At 39.5% G+C, this 15,175-nt stretch overlaps 1 protein-coding gene across 1 annotated transcript in view; it reads left to right on the top strand.

Annotated features, from left to right (window-relative positions):
- The window catches only part of KLHL1 (kelch like family member 1), a 425,450-nt gene that overhangs the window by 243,078 nt on the left and 167,197 nt on the right, over window positions 1-15,175 (top strand). Inside the window, exon 5 of the mRNA XM_074961818.1 lies at window positions 10,592-10,804. Coding sequence (XP_074817919.1) covers window positions 10,592-10,804 — 213 coding nt within the window. The remainder of the gene's footprint in view (window positions 1-10,591; window positions 10,805-15,175) is intronic.

Genomic DNA, 15,175 nt, shown 5'->3' with positions numbered 1-15,175 from the left:
GACAGCAATCCTCTTCCTCACATAGAAGAAGTATTTGCAGAACTCCATGGAGCAAAGATATTTTCTACTCTTGATTTGCACAGCGCATACCACCAGATTATGTTGCATGAAGACAGCGGAGACCTCACAGCATTTATTACACATGAGGGACTATTTCGTTTTAAACGTGTTTCATAAGGTCTCGCATCTGCCCCACGTGCCTTTCAAAAAATGTCATTGATTCTGAAGAATCAATATGGAGTTCAGTGTTATCTGGATGATATTATCGTGTTTAGAAATACTTCTGAAAAGCATGACGATAACCTGCAGTCTGTACTAAACTGCATCAGCACAGCAGGCCTCCAGCTCAATAGGTCCAAATGCAAATTTAGACAAAGTGAACTCTCCTCCTTTCTGGGGCATACAATTTCACAGGCTGGACTAAAACCTGATCCAGATCATATCCTGGCAAATTCAAATGCTTCTCCTCCAACAGATTTACAAACCTTACTTTCCTTCTTGGGTCTTACCTCCTGGTATGCAAAATTCATTCCCAATTATGCATCCGTCATTGAACCATTACGAGAATTAATAAGTTCAGCCTTAGTGTGGACAACAGATGTACAAGCTAGTTTCGAAACAGTGAAAGACTTGATTGTACATAGTCCAGTACTTGCACTATTCAGTCCTGCATTGCCCACAATTGTAACTACTGATGCTTCTGATTATGGACTTGGGGCTGTTCTCACACAACTGCATGAGGACAACACAGAGGAGTGTTGCATTTGCTTCAAGGACACTAAGTAATGCTGAGAGAAAATATTCTACGGTTGAAAAAGAAGTGCTTGCTTGTGTCTGGGCTACTGAAAATGGAGAACTTACCTGTGGGGCCACACATTCAAGTTGGACACAGACCACAGCCCTTTGATGTTGCTCATCACAAAAGGAATGGGAAGAGCAGGATACTGTATTGCTAGATGGTCTGCAAGACAACTCTTTCAATTATGAACTGGAATATAAGCCTGGAAACCAAAATGTGGTAGCTGATTGCCTTTCTCGCCTGCCTTTGCCTTCACCAATGGTCCACCAGAGGATGAGGATGTAGTAGTTGTGCTTATTATAAGCACTCTCGCTGCAGAGAACAATTTCAAGCTGCTTCTTCAGCGTGTCTAATTCAACAAAAACTACAGGAATTCCTGACAAAGATGGCCCAGTCACCCTAAAAACCTTGACCCAGTTTTGCTGCCTTATTTTAGAGTTCGGGATGAATTTTCTTTGCTCGATGGCTGTGTGCTACGGGGTACACACTGGATCCTTGTGCCAGAAGAATTACAGTCAAAACTCATACACCTGGCACACAATATGCATCAAGGAATTGTCCAAACCAAACAATGACTACAAACAATGACTTTAATTGGGAGAGTTTCTTAAGAGAGGAGGGAATGTGGTGTTTAGATGTTGCTTGTAATTATTAGAATTGGGAGCACTGGCTGTTGGGAGTCTGAAAGGACAGGAAACAGGAAGGAGCGGGGAGGAGTTGAGAGGCTGGGAGAAAGCTACAGAGGGTGCAGCAGCATCTTGGTAAAGAGGTTTCCACTTTTTGAAAATAAAGTCCTGCTGAAGCTTGTTAGTACCTTGCCTGGCTGATACAACACAGGGGGTCCCGAGGGCAGTCAGCGGACAGGGAGCAGGGGGCGGTTGGATGGGACAGAGGTTCTGGGGGGCGCGGTCAGAGGATGGTGAGCAGGGGGGGTTGGGTAGACAGAGGAGTCCCGGGGGAGCTGTCAGTGGGCGGGGGTGTGGATAGGGGGTGGGGCAGTCGGGGGATGGGGAACGGGGGGGTGGATAGGTGTGGGGCCTTGGGGGTGGGGTCCTGGGGGCGGGGGTTGGATAGGTTGGGGGTTCTAAGGAGGGCAGTCAGGGGGCAGGAAGTAGGAGGGGGCAGATAGGGGGCAGGAGCCAGGCTTCCCTACCCGGCCCTCCATACAGTTGTGCAACCCTGATGTGGCTCTCAGGCTAAAAAGTTTGCCCACCCCTGCTCTACGTGCATAGTGTTCCTTTTTTACTAAAAATTGCTGTGTGCTGCTGAATTATGCCCAGATATGTCTGTGTGGAGTGGTGAATGATATGATTTTTCTATTCCTTACCTAACTGATAGGGAAGTTGTGTAGCTTAACTAACTGATGTTTGGTAAGCCCTTTGAGAACCTCACATTACAGATATAATAGAAATATTAATAATTGGACGAAAGTAACAATTCCACACTGGATCATGAATCAGATATCCTGGACATTTACCTCATGTGCATATGATAATCTGCATGCCTTTCTAACTATCATTTCTTTACTGAGGATTGATTTGCTCTGACATGTTGCAACTGCAACCCTAATGATATTAGAACACAGGGTTTAATAGAAATGTTAACAAATTAGTGAATCTAATGACCAAACTTTTCAAACCTAGGTGGCTAAAGCTAGGATTCTATAGCCATATTTAGGCACTGAGATAAAAGTGGCCAGAATTTAAGACAGGCTGAATACCCACAAATCCCACAGTAGGAAATGGGAGTTAGGACATCTCAGCACATTCGGAAATCTGGACGCTTTTACTTAAGCATCTAACTATAGTTTTAAGCACCCAGGTTTGCAAATTTTGGTTAATTTTCTCAAACACCAGTTAACGGAAGTTAAAGGTCTTGACACACCATATTATTTATGTGGTCTCTTTGTAGTAGATACCCACAAAGACCATGGGATAGAGGCTCTGCAGTGGAATTTAGAGTTGATTGGAGAAAATTCCACGGGAATTTTTTATATTTGTCAGAAATGTCAATACAGAGAAATTTCAGCCCCATATGAAAATACTTGGATTTGGAAATGCTGCCTCTTTGCCTTAATGGAGTGGCAGTTCAGGTGGCTCAAGCTCCCATTTTCCTTTATAGGCTGGGCTCTCTGATTGGTGTACCTCTCTCATGATGTACCAGTTTCCCCTGTTGGAGGAAAAGTGGTTCATTTTGGCACTCTGACCATGATGCCTTCTGGGAGATGTAGTGCAGCCGGCAAATCCAGCCCATAGAGAAGAAGGGGGGCATGAGACAACCAAACTATTACTCTCATGAGCCATCAGAGCATCACTACCAAATTGATATATTTTAAGATTTAGTCAAAATATTTGTGTTTTCAGGCATTTAGTTTGTCAACAAAAAATTGAAACTTTCCCTGGAAAGTATGTAGTGTTGTAGACACATTGGTTCCAGGATATTAGAGACAAGGTGTGTTAGGTAATATCTCTTATTGGACCAACTTATGTGAAAGAGAGAAGCTTTCAGAGTTCTTCTTCAGATCTAGGAAATTTATCCAGTGGGTTACCTTAGCCGTGACATTCTGAGTAAGTTTTTTCTTTTATTCTTAATTTTGGTTACTGTCATATCCACAATTCAGCACTTTTAGGTACAGTTGCATTTTGCTCATATGACTTGTCTCTGCTAATAATTTATATTCATTAAAATGATTCAAAGTTTGCATGCTGTTAAAAGTTTTTAAAATAGACAAATTCTCCTATGAAGATGTTCAGATACCACAGTGGTGGCTGCTGTATCAGAACCTAGAGAGGATAAGAAAGCTCTGCCTCACTCTGGTGCTTTCTTGGGGGCTGGTCAAAGACAGTGGAACAAACTGTCCCAGGAACGAAGGACGAACACAGACTTCACTACCTTTCACACCAAGTGGAAAGCACATTTATTTGACCTCAGCTTCTCAAAGATAAATACATGTCTACACAAAACAAAACAAAAAAACACCAAACCACAACCCTACTGAACCAAAACACTCTACTACACATGCAGTTTCCCCCTGGGGAGAAGATGAGTGAGAGAATGAATAGGGTGACCAGATGTCCCGATTTTATAGACAGTCCCGATTTTTGGGTCCTTTTCTTATATAGGCTCCTATTACCCCCCCCCTCCACCCGCTGTCCCAATCTTTCACATCTGCTGTCTGGTCACCCTAAGATTGAACCACAGGTGACAGATATTAGTCACATTCCCTGAAGGCACTCATACACTACAGTTATAAGAGTGGGATTAGAACCTGTATAGAGTACACTAGAATAGAACGGAGTGAATGCTGACAAACACAGAGTTTTGATCTGAATGTCAGTTAAGTGCTGAATGATCATATATCTACACTGATTAATAGCAAAGATACTTAAGGTTATAGAACTATTTCAGTGTGAAGCCGTCTTTTTAGACCATAACTTTACAAAACATTCACTTCTTGGACAGATGTTTTCCATGTTTAGTCTTAGCGTAAAGGTGATTTCCCCCTGCCTTCGTCCCACTTTAAAAATATTGAGCAAAACCAACTCATGTCTTCTAGTGTAAGAGGGGAAGAAGGGAATCATACTATCTCCATTATAAAATCAACAAACAATGAAGGTTAAGTTAGCAGCTTCAAATTAAATAGACTAGAGGGAAAGAAATGGGTGTTGGGAAGGCCATGCAGGTTGCAATAGTCAAGTCATGAGATGAGAGAGACTTGGGTGAGAATTTTTAGCAGTGTGGAAAAAGACAGAGTGAGTCTGGGTGTGCGAAATATATCTTTAATATGTACCAAAATGTATGTTTCCCATTGCAAACAGTATTTTCAACTCTGAACAGTAACAGAACAAGGAGTAATGGTCTCAAGTTGCAGTGGGGAAGGTTTAGGTTGGACATTAGGAAAAACTTTTTCACTAGGAGGGGTGGTAAAGCACTGGAATGGGTTACCTAGGGAGGTGGTGGAATCTCCTTCCTTAGAGGTTTTTAAGGTCAGGCTTGACAAAACCCTGGCTGCGATGATTTAGTTGGGGATGGGTCCTGCTTTGAGCGGGGGTTGGACTAGATGACTTCCTGAGGTCCCTTCCAGCCCTGATATTCTATGTTATTGTACCATAATGTGCCATAATCTTTTCTTCAGAGAAATATACACAGTATCATTTTGCAATGTATATTTTTATGATTTCTGATGCTCATTTTCCAGAGATGTTTATCAAACTTTTGCCAGCACTCAAAGTCTCCCTTTGATAAAACCTTAAAGCAGAAAACTGTATGGTTAAGAGTTATGCAGTCTTATGATCAGAAAAGAGGACTGTTTCCACCCACAGATTATAAATTCCACAATCCAATACACTTTCAGTCAAACTCCTCCTAGGTGATGATGGTGTATGGTCACACAAGGGCCTGATCTAGTTCTCAGTTCTTATTTCAACGGGCTATGGATCAGGCCTATAATGTGTATGTGGGGTTATCATTATTGAATATTCCCTAGTTCACCATTGGTTTCCTTCATAGGTCTTTTTATAACAAAGTTATTAAACGACAAACCAAGTGTTTAAAACATAATCTTAATGCAAACGAATGATGGTTAAAACAGATGGTTAAAATTAGGCTGTATTGGAGTAGTACCAGAGAGGGAAAGTGACTAGTTAGTTTGAACTCAGCTGTATGCAAGGCCTTGGAAGACATTTTTTTAAAGAGAAAGTAGTTAATGACATACATTGATCTTCAGACCAATCTTAACATTTTCATTCATGACATTGGCATAAAAAATGGGAATCTGCTAATAAAATTTGTGGATGACACAAAATTGGGAGGGATTGCCAAAACGGAGGAGGACTGGAATATCATACAAGAAGATCTGTAGCATTTTGAAAACTGGAGTAATATAAATGAGATGAAATGTTAATAGTGCAGAGTGCAAGGTCATGCACTTAGGGACTAACTACAAAGAATTCTTGCTTTTATCTGGGGATGTATCAGTTGAAAGCAACCAAGGAGGAGAAAGACCTGGGTATATTGGTTGATCACAGGATGACTATGAGCCACCAGAGTGATGCAGTAGTGAAAAAGGCTAATGCAATCCTAGGTTTCATCAGCCAAGGTAATATCAGCAGAGATAGGGAAGTGTTGTTGCCATTTTACAAGGCAATGGTGAGACCTCATCTGGAATACTGTGCGCAATTCTGGTCTGCCGTGGTTAAGAAAGATTAATTCAAACTGGAACAGGTGCAAAGAAGGACTTATTAGAATAATTAGAGGAATGGAAAACCTATCTTGTAAGTGGATACTCAAGAAGCTTGGCTTGTTTAGCCTAACCAAATGAAGGTGGAGGGGAGATATGATTGCTCACTATAAATACATCAGAGAAATAAATATTAGAGAGGCAGAGGAGTTATTTAAGTTAAACACCAATATTGACACAAGAACAAATGGATATAAACTGGCCAGAAACAAGTTTAGGCTTGAAATTCTAACCACCAGAGGAGTGAAATTCTGGAACAGCCTTCCAAGGGGAGCAGTGGGGGCAAAATCATAACTGGCTTCAAGACTGAGCTACTTAAGTTTATGGAGGTGAAGGTATGATTAGACTGCCTACAATGGCATGTGGCCCATCTGTGACTGCTGTTAGGGGGCTTATTCCTTCACCCACTTACTTCCCTGGTCCTTCTCGCATGAACAGAGAGCAACAATATCCGAAGTCCAAAGGTGCAAACAATTTGATGTTTATTGGGGTGAACTTCCAGCAAGCATGATTCCAGTTTCCTTCCTTAGTATCCTCCTTCCCAGCTCTGACACCACAGAGCCTTACACCTGTGTCCTTGTTCCCATTCCTGCCCTTAGCCAAACATGATTCCAATTTCCTTACCCCCATTCCCTCTTCCCATTTTCCCCCACCCATACATCCACCCCCACACCCACCCACTTCCTGATTGACTACAGACTATATAGTAAAACTTGAGTTCTGCTTAGCTATACCTTAACCAATCATTTTCCTGAAATTTAACTAACCAATCCTAACATATTGTAACATGATTATGTAACCAATTATATCCCACCACCTTAATTAGTTTACACCCAGCAAAATTAATTATACAGCAGACAGGAACAATCACAGAACTAGACAGAGATTATACAGACAAACAATAGCAAAGTGGGAACTATAATGACAAAACAATACAGAAGTGAGGATTTCACATCCCAGCTATTGATAAGTGAGTTCTTGCCAGACAGGATGCTATCAAACTAAGTTTCCTCTTACATTTTCTATGCACTTCCCTTTCTCTGGAGGTGATAGGCACTATCAGGACAGGATTGTATTCCTAACAGCCCAATAGCACCTTCTTTCAATGTGACTAGTTTAGAATGTGAGGATGTGACCGGTCGCTTCCCAGTTTATGGCTGCCTGTTGCTTAGCCAAAGGCCTTAGCCTAAGAACAGGGCCTCAGACTATCACAGTAAGAGAAGGCCCTTACACCGGCAGACAGTGATTTTGATTCTTTCTTTTATCTCTCTCTAACTAGCCAAGTGATAAGAATACACCTAAATTCTTAGAGTATAGGCCTTTACAGACAGACCTGAATATCTATATCCTAACCACTGCTAATAGCAAATATCCCAATGGCTGGAGATGGGGCACTAGATGGGGAGAGCTGAATTACTAAAGAGATTCTTTCCCAGGCTGGTGGGTCTTGCCATTATGTTCAGGGTTCAACTGATCACCATATTTGGGATTGGGAAGGAATTTTCCCCCAGATTGGCAGAGACCCAAGGGGATGGAGAGGGGAAAGGTTTCACCTTCCTCTGCAGCATAGGGTGATTGCTGGTTTAAACTAGAGTAAATGGTGGATTATCTGTAACTTGAAGTCTTTAAATCATGATTTGACTTCAGTAGCTCAGCCAGCGGTGATGAGTCTGTTATAGGATGGGGTGGGGGAGGTTCTGTGTCCTGTGATGTGCAGGAGGTCAGACTGGATGATTATGATGGTCCTTTCTGGCCTTAATGTCCATGGGTCTGACTAGTGTTTGCCCTCTTCACTTGAAATCCTAGAGAAATAATAGTTACATTTCTGGTATTGCTAGATTATTAATTATTATTGTTATTTACATTACATTGAGGGTAGGATCTTGTAATTGGTAGAACTCAAACCAAATACTTGTACCAGGGAGTGAGTAATTATTAAGTATGCAAAATACAAAATAAATAAATATGAAAAATAAATTGAGGCTAAAAGTGTTCTGAATTCAGAGTATTTTTCTAATTTTTGGAATACTAGCCAGCAAATAACTTAACTATTTGATAAAGATATTCAGTTGTAAACAAATGTTCTCCAAGGACATTCAAAATTTATGAATTCATGAAGGGTTGTTCTACCACCTCTGTCAGTTAAATAATGTGAGGATATTGGGTGCATACATTATTACAAAGTTTTTTTTATGTTGGTTCTTATTAGCAAATTTTCTTCATAGTAGGGTTTAGATTAAATTTAACTAAACTGTAGTTAAGCTTGACTTATGAATCATTTTGGTGAGAAAATATTCTTTTTCCAAGTTTTATTATGTAATTAAAAAAAATAAAAATAAAGCCAACTTGTGCTTAAATGCCTGAGAACTTTTTTCCTTAACATTTTTAAATCACTATACAGGATCTTAGCTATTAAACTTAAATTTTCTTTAATGGGAGTTAAAGACTTAAATCCCTGCAATGACTCAAATTTATAGGTTCTGTAGGTACTTCAGGATAGGTTTTTAAATGTTGATGTTCTTTGTTCTAATCAGCAGTTATTATGGCTAGTAAATAAAGCAGTTAATATGGATAATGTTAATAAAAGTGCAACTCTTTGTGTGTGTGTGTGTGTGTGTATAGACACACAGGCAGATATTTACAAGTTTTAAATAATTAAAAACAAGGGTTTATAATGGAAAGTATTTCACAATCGCTACTACAAGCATCAGATCTACTTTATAAACTCTGTGTGTGTGGGGGGGGGGGTTATATTATACACACACACACAGCCACTCTGTCTTTTTCAGTTTCTTTCTCAGGTACATACATATACACCGTGCGCGCGCGTGTGTGTATACATACACATTATAGAATATGTTCAATATACCTGGGGCCTCTGACTCAAGGGTACAGTAATGGAATGCAGAGCCTTTCATCATTTTGTCATATCTAAGTCCTCGATGACTCAAAGTCATTATGATTTGGTACCTTATATAAAATAAGTTGGTGGTTTCCATTCTTAGTGGACAGTTGTCCATGTCTCCCCAAAAACAAACCACTGTAACTGGTGCTAACTTGAAACTACATTGATAGTCTGAGGCTATGTCTACCCTTGGAGCTAGGGCTGTGATTCCCAGCTTGAGTAGACATACTTGCGCTCACTCTCATTGAGCTAGCAGACTAAAAATAGTGTACTTGTGGTAGCACTGGCAGTGGTGAACAGCGACATGGGCTAGCTGCCCTGAGTTCAAACCAACCTGGACCCTGTGGGTATGTATTTGTGACAGCTAGCCCATGCTGCCGCTTTCCACTTCCCATGCTACCGCCACTACCTCTATAAGAGCTAACATAAGGAAGTCTACTCAAAATGTGAATTACACTCCCATCTCCTGGTGTAAATGTAGCCCAAGAACTGAATGGATATGGAGACAGAATTACTTCTCATCCCATTGGGTGCCTATCTCTTTTCCTATTTCCTCTTAAATTTCTTGTCTGTACCTTTGTCATTTCTCGTCTCCTTCTCTTTTCTGCCCTGCCCCTCATCTCACTTTAGGTGTATCCAGAATCACAATCCTTTCTCGCTACTGGACTATCTCACTCCCCTCTTTAAACCTTTTCATTGGCTTCCCATCCCCTTTCATATCTAGGTAAGTCTTTCACCAATGAGAAGGCCCTGTGCCTCCAACATAACCCTCCAAATCTTTGTGAATCTCAAGAATTTTGTAAGAAAATTTTCAATTCTTTCTGAATGAGCAAACTCTGCCTCAGTGGACAAAATTGGAGGAATCTCTGCTGAGGAACCCTTGCATAAGTAATCCTCCTTCCATGCACTTTTCCTGTGAGTTTTCTTGTGAGAGGGCACAATCAAACCTTCCGGATTCAGCCAACTAAAATCATTTTCTGATTATTTCTTTGTCATTATAAACGTTTTTATTATGAGACTTTTGATTTTATTATAACTTTTTAAAATTACTATATACTGTTCTTGGCACTGACTTGGTTTGCTACAGTACGTTCCCACTAGAATCAAGAAATAACTGCAAACCTCAGTTCCTTGCTGTACCTTTTCCCTAGTTTCTTCACACAGTAAAACATCACCCACTCACTCACACTCATGAATATAAATAAGTAACACAATCCTGAGCTAATTAAGCTATTTCCCCAGCAGACTGGGAAGAAAAAAATAGAGAAAGATGTGTTTTTTTTTCTTTCTTTCTATATTTGATGTGCTCTGTTACTACAATGATGGGTCCCATATACATATCTAAACAGACACACTGATCTTCACTAATTCTCAGATGATGATTTACTTTTCCATTTATCGTTGTTCCCCTATTTCAGGTTGTTTATTGCATTCCGTCTTCATAACAAAGTTCCATATTGTAACCCTCCCTTTGTATCCTGAGTTTTACAAGTATAGCTGTTTCATCCTAACATCCTGTTTTTTTCTCGAGGATCATGTTAGGATAAGTGTGAAGGTCATTGACTAATCCTGTTGTTGTTTTTTGTGGCTTTAGCAGCTGCATTAATTTTCCAGTAGGACTTACTCTGAAATACTTCTCTCTACATAGGATAACATAATGGAAGTTATTAGAAATCAAGAGTTTTTACTACTGCCGGCTGAGGAACTACATAAACTTCTTGCCAGTGATGACGTGAATGTTCCTGATGAAGAGACTATTTTCCATGCCTTAATGATGTGGGTTAAATATGACATGGCGAGGAGATGTAGTGACCTCAGTATGCTGCTTGCCTATATCAGATTACCTCTGCTTCCACCACAGGTAATGCATTCTTTTTTGTTTGTTTGTTTGTTTTTTTGTAAAGTGGCATATGAATTAGTTATTACGAAAATAGCAATTCATAACTGGTAAATGTTTTGTTTAATTTTCTGATAGTTTACAAACAAACAGTTCAAGGAGTGGAATTCAAATTTTTACAGATAGTTTTGTGATAATTCCTTTGTTTATCATCTCTAGATGACTATTCTCCATTCAGCTAGACTAGACTATCCTAAGAATGATTACTTACAATAATGATGGGATTCACAAGGAGGATGTAGCTTCCTAAATCCAACATTTGGGAGCCATTGGCTTTCACAAAACCCCTGTTCAGCTGCTGACTAACCCTGTAGGCACCTATAGTCCCTTATAGTTTCCACAGTTAGTCTCCAAGGTGCCTACATTTCACTTGCTAGCCACGTATGCAACTGCCTAAGTCCTGACTTTACCCAGGAGGTTGGTGCTTGATTTACATTTATGCCTAAGCCCCAACACAGTGCACAAACTAGACATTCCCCTACCTGTCTTGCCTTCAAGGCCTAATCTGGTAGGCATGGTTTGAGCAAGCTTAAACTCACACCGAAGATGACAGTGGCAGTTATGCCTTTCTCCCTCCACTAATAGCCTATACCCCGTGGTTAGAGCACTCATTCAGCTTGTGGAAGACCTGAATTCAAATCCTCTCTCTGCCTGATATGGAGCAGGGACCTGTACTTGGGCCTCTCACCTCCCAGAAGAGTGCTCTATCCCCTGAGCTATGGGATATGCTGGGGCAAGTTTCTCTGTCTCACCTGTTGGAGCGGATTCACAGTGCATAAATACTTAATGCTATCCTGTGTTTATGTAGAATACTATCTCACCTGAAATTCAGACAGAAGTTGGTGAATGTTTGTATAGGTGGTGTAATTTACTGGTTTGTTCTCATTTCTTGGAGCCACCTGCCAAATATATGAAGTGAACAAAAACTGCATATTTCAGTTATTTGTTGGCAATTGGTTGCATTCTGAATATTTTAAACTTGTGACTCTGAAATGTTTTGCTGTTCACTGGCAGCTTGGATCTGTAGCTGCAGCTAATGGTCATACCAGACATTATGTCTTATTAAACATTCAACATTATTTTCATTTCATGTTATCTTTCTGGATGTATTTTACTATATTTTTCGACTAAAGTTTTAATTAGATTTAATAGAATAAAATACAGCCCAAGGGAATGGGTGAGGAGACACTCACAGTTTTTGGATGAAGTGTATAGAGAATTTTTGGAACATGTTGGGGTAATCTGTGCTTAAAACTGTTATATGTACTATACCTTTAAATTTCTGCTCATCTGCAGAGATAAAAGCTTTTCTGTTCTCAGAGTTGCTCAGAGGGAAGACCTGTATTATGCTGTCCCGTGGAGACTTTACTTTTGATGGTGGTTGTTGGTTTATTAAAATTTAAATACATTTTTTAGACTGAATGTATGTTTTTCTCTCTGTGTGTAATGTAATATCAAGGCCTTTTTAAAATCCAGTATGTGTTGTATCTCATTTTTTTTTCAAGACTGAAGTATAAATTTGTAGCTAAGTGATTTTTAGTAAATTAGGTGGTAGGTTCTGTAGAAAGTATAACAGGGTCACTCGAACCTAATGATTGTAAAATAATATAGACAACTTGTCATAAATATAAAGGGAAGGGTAAACCCTTTTAAAATCCCTCCTGGCCAGAGGAAATCTCCTCTCACCTGTAAAGGGTTAAGAAGCTAAAGGTAACCTCGCTGGCACCTGACCAAAATGACCAATGAGGAGACAAGATACTTTCAAAAGCTGGGAGGAGGGAGAGAAACAAAGGGTCTGTGGGTCTGTCTTTATGCTGCCTTTGCTGGGGATAGAACAGGAATGGAGTCTTAGAACTTTTAGTAAGTAATCTAGCTAGGTACGTGTTAGATTATGATTTCTTTAAATGGCTGAGAAAAGAATTGTGCTGAATAGAATAACTATTTCTCTCTGTGTATCTTTTTTGTAACTTAAGGTTTTGCCTAGAGGGATTCTCTATGTTTTGAATCTAATTACCCTGTAAGGTATCTACTATCCTGATTTTACAGAGGGGATTTCTTTACTTCTATTTACTCCTATTTCTATTAAAAGTCTTCTTGTAAGAAAACTGAATGTTTTTTCATTGTTCTCAGATCCAAGGGTTTGGGTCTGTGGTCACCTGTGCAAATTGGTGAGGCTTTTTATCCAACATTTCCCAGGAAAGGGGGGGGGTGCAAGTGTTGGGAGGATTGTTCATTGTTCTTAAGATCCAAGGGTCTGGGTCTGTAGTCACCTAGGCAAATTGGTGAGGCTTTTTACCAAACCTTGTCCAGGAAGTGGGGTGCAAGGTTTTGGGAAGTATTTGGGGGGAAAGACATTTCCAAACAGCTCTTCCCCAGTAACCAGTATTTGTTTGGTGGTGGTAGCAGCCAATCCAAGGACAAAGGGTGGAATATTTTGTACCTTGGGGAACTTTTTGACCTAAGCTGGTAAAGATAAGCTTAGGAGGTTTTCATGCAGGTCCCCACATCTGTACCCTAGCGTTCAGAGTGGGGGAGGAACCTTGACACAACTGTTTAAAACTACTTTTCTATTTACAACTGTTGGTGTTTAAAGAGAAACTCTCATGGCAAATTTGCCTCCAAATTTAAGGGGAAAAAAGTGAAAGACCGTTCATAAAAAATAGAAATATATAAACTTCAATAGAATTGTATTTTTTTAATTCCTGTAGTGTTTGCATAGCAGTCCAGTCAGTGCAGCCTTATGTCAGTGTATGAGAATTCAGAAGTTAAATTGATTAGAAAAGAGAAATTAAATAGTACATTTCAATTATCTGAGCAGAGAAGAATGCAAAAAGCAAATAATTAGTGAAAAGTAAGCTAGATTTTTTTTTCCAAATTCTATTTTGGAAATCTAATGTCACAATGATGGAATATTAAATCACTTCAATTTATGAGTTGAAAGATGTTTTGTCAGCCTTGCAAACTACCCCAGAGATCTAAAGTGAACTTACAGCTTATTAGGGTTTGCCCCTCATCACTAGAGCTGAACAAAAATCTGAATTTCCATCCTGTGGGAAATTCCAATATTCCAACATTTTGTTTCCATCTCACATCAGGACAAAAAGTTGAAGTTTTTTTTTTCCCACAGAATGAAACGTTCAGAATAATTTTGATTTGGAAATGTTGAAACTTTTTGTTTGAAGTCAATTTGACATTAAACTACAATGGCCTAAGGTGCTTTAGTGCCTCAGGGGAATTGTAGTGTGGGTGCCTTATCCCCTCATTCTTTGTTATGAGCCTGGCTATTTGGTCACACTACATCTCCCATAATGCACTACATGACTCAGTCAGAGAGGAGGCAGCACCTCATGGGAAACGTATTCCAGTCATGGAGCATGGTCCACAGGAAAGAATTAGGGCATGAGGCCCCTGAATTAGAAGGCACTAGGCGCTCTAGCACCATAGGCAGATGCACTTTAATGTCAAACTGACTTGAAAGAAATTATTTTGGTTAAGTTAAACAAACTGAAATGTTTAGACTTGGGCCAAACCAACCTGAAATGAAATATTTTGTTTCAGTTTTCCTCACGAAAAATCAAATAATTTTGGCAAAATTGATTTTTTTTTTCCTGCAGAAATCGCACTTTTCATCAAAAAATCATTTTGACAGAATATTCCCAACTGGCTGTACTCATCACCAGTCATAATCAGTTTTAACTTACCATTGCTGTTGACAATGCATTGGCCAAAAAAGGATCCAGCTCACAGTCTCTGGTAAAATCAGCAGAGATATAACTTAGAATATATTTTTAACCCTCCTAATGTTTTGCGGTCTCTCTGACCCCAACCCCCATTAAAACTGTAATAGAAATTTTCATGCCAAACCTGTTTCTATTCATACATTAAGTATCTTCAAACTAGGATGACGTCAATCTTTCTGCATTGATTTTATTATCCTTGGTTTTATCCTCCTATCTGTTCTGGTTTTTTTGGTAGCAAAAAAAGTGACTAAAAAGGTAATGGGGTCAGTTTACATTTAAGTCAGTTTACATTGATTCCTCAATGGGGAAAATGAAAGTACTACACTTCCAAGGTCTTTGAGGGTCTCTTGGACCCCAAACATTTACAAAAATTTAAATAAAACATAAGAGGCAAACCTCTGCCTTTTCTTTATGTATTCTCAGACTATGATGAGGACAAGCTGTTAGCATTGGTTTTGTCTGCATACTTGTGGTTTTAGTGTAGTGGGGAAAAAAAGACACTCAAGTTAGACCCCCTAATTAATTATGCAAGTATTCAAGAATCAGATTTTCATTCTGAGGCAGCAGTTCTGATATGTTTATATGAACCTTTTAG

Source organism: Natator depressus, chromosome 1, assembly GCF_965152275.1.
Source record: "Natator depressus isolate rNatDep1 chromosome 1, rNatDep2.hap1, whole genome shotgun sequence".
Taxonomy (NCBI): domain Eukaryota; kingdom Metazoa; phylum Chordata; order Testudines; family Cheloniidae; genus Natator; species Natator depressus.
This window is presented reverse-complemented; position numbering and strand designations above follow the sequence as displayed.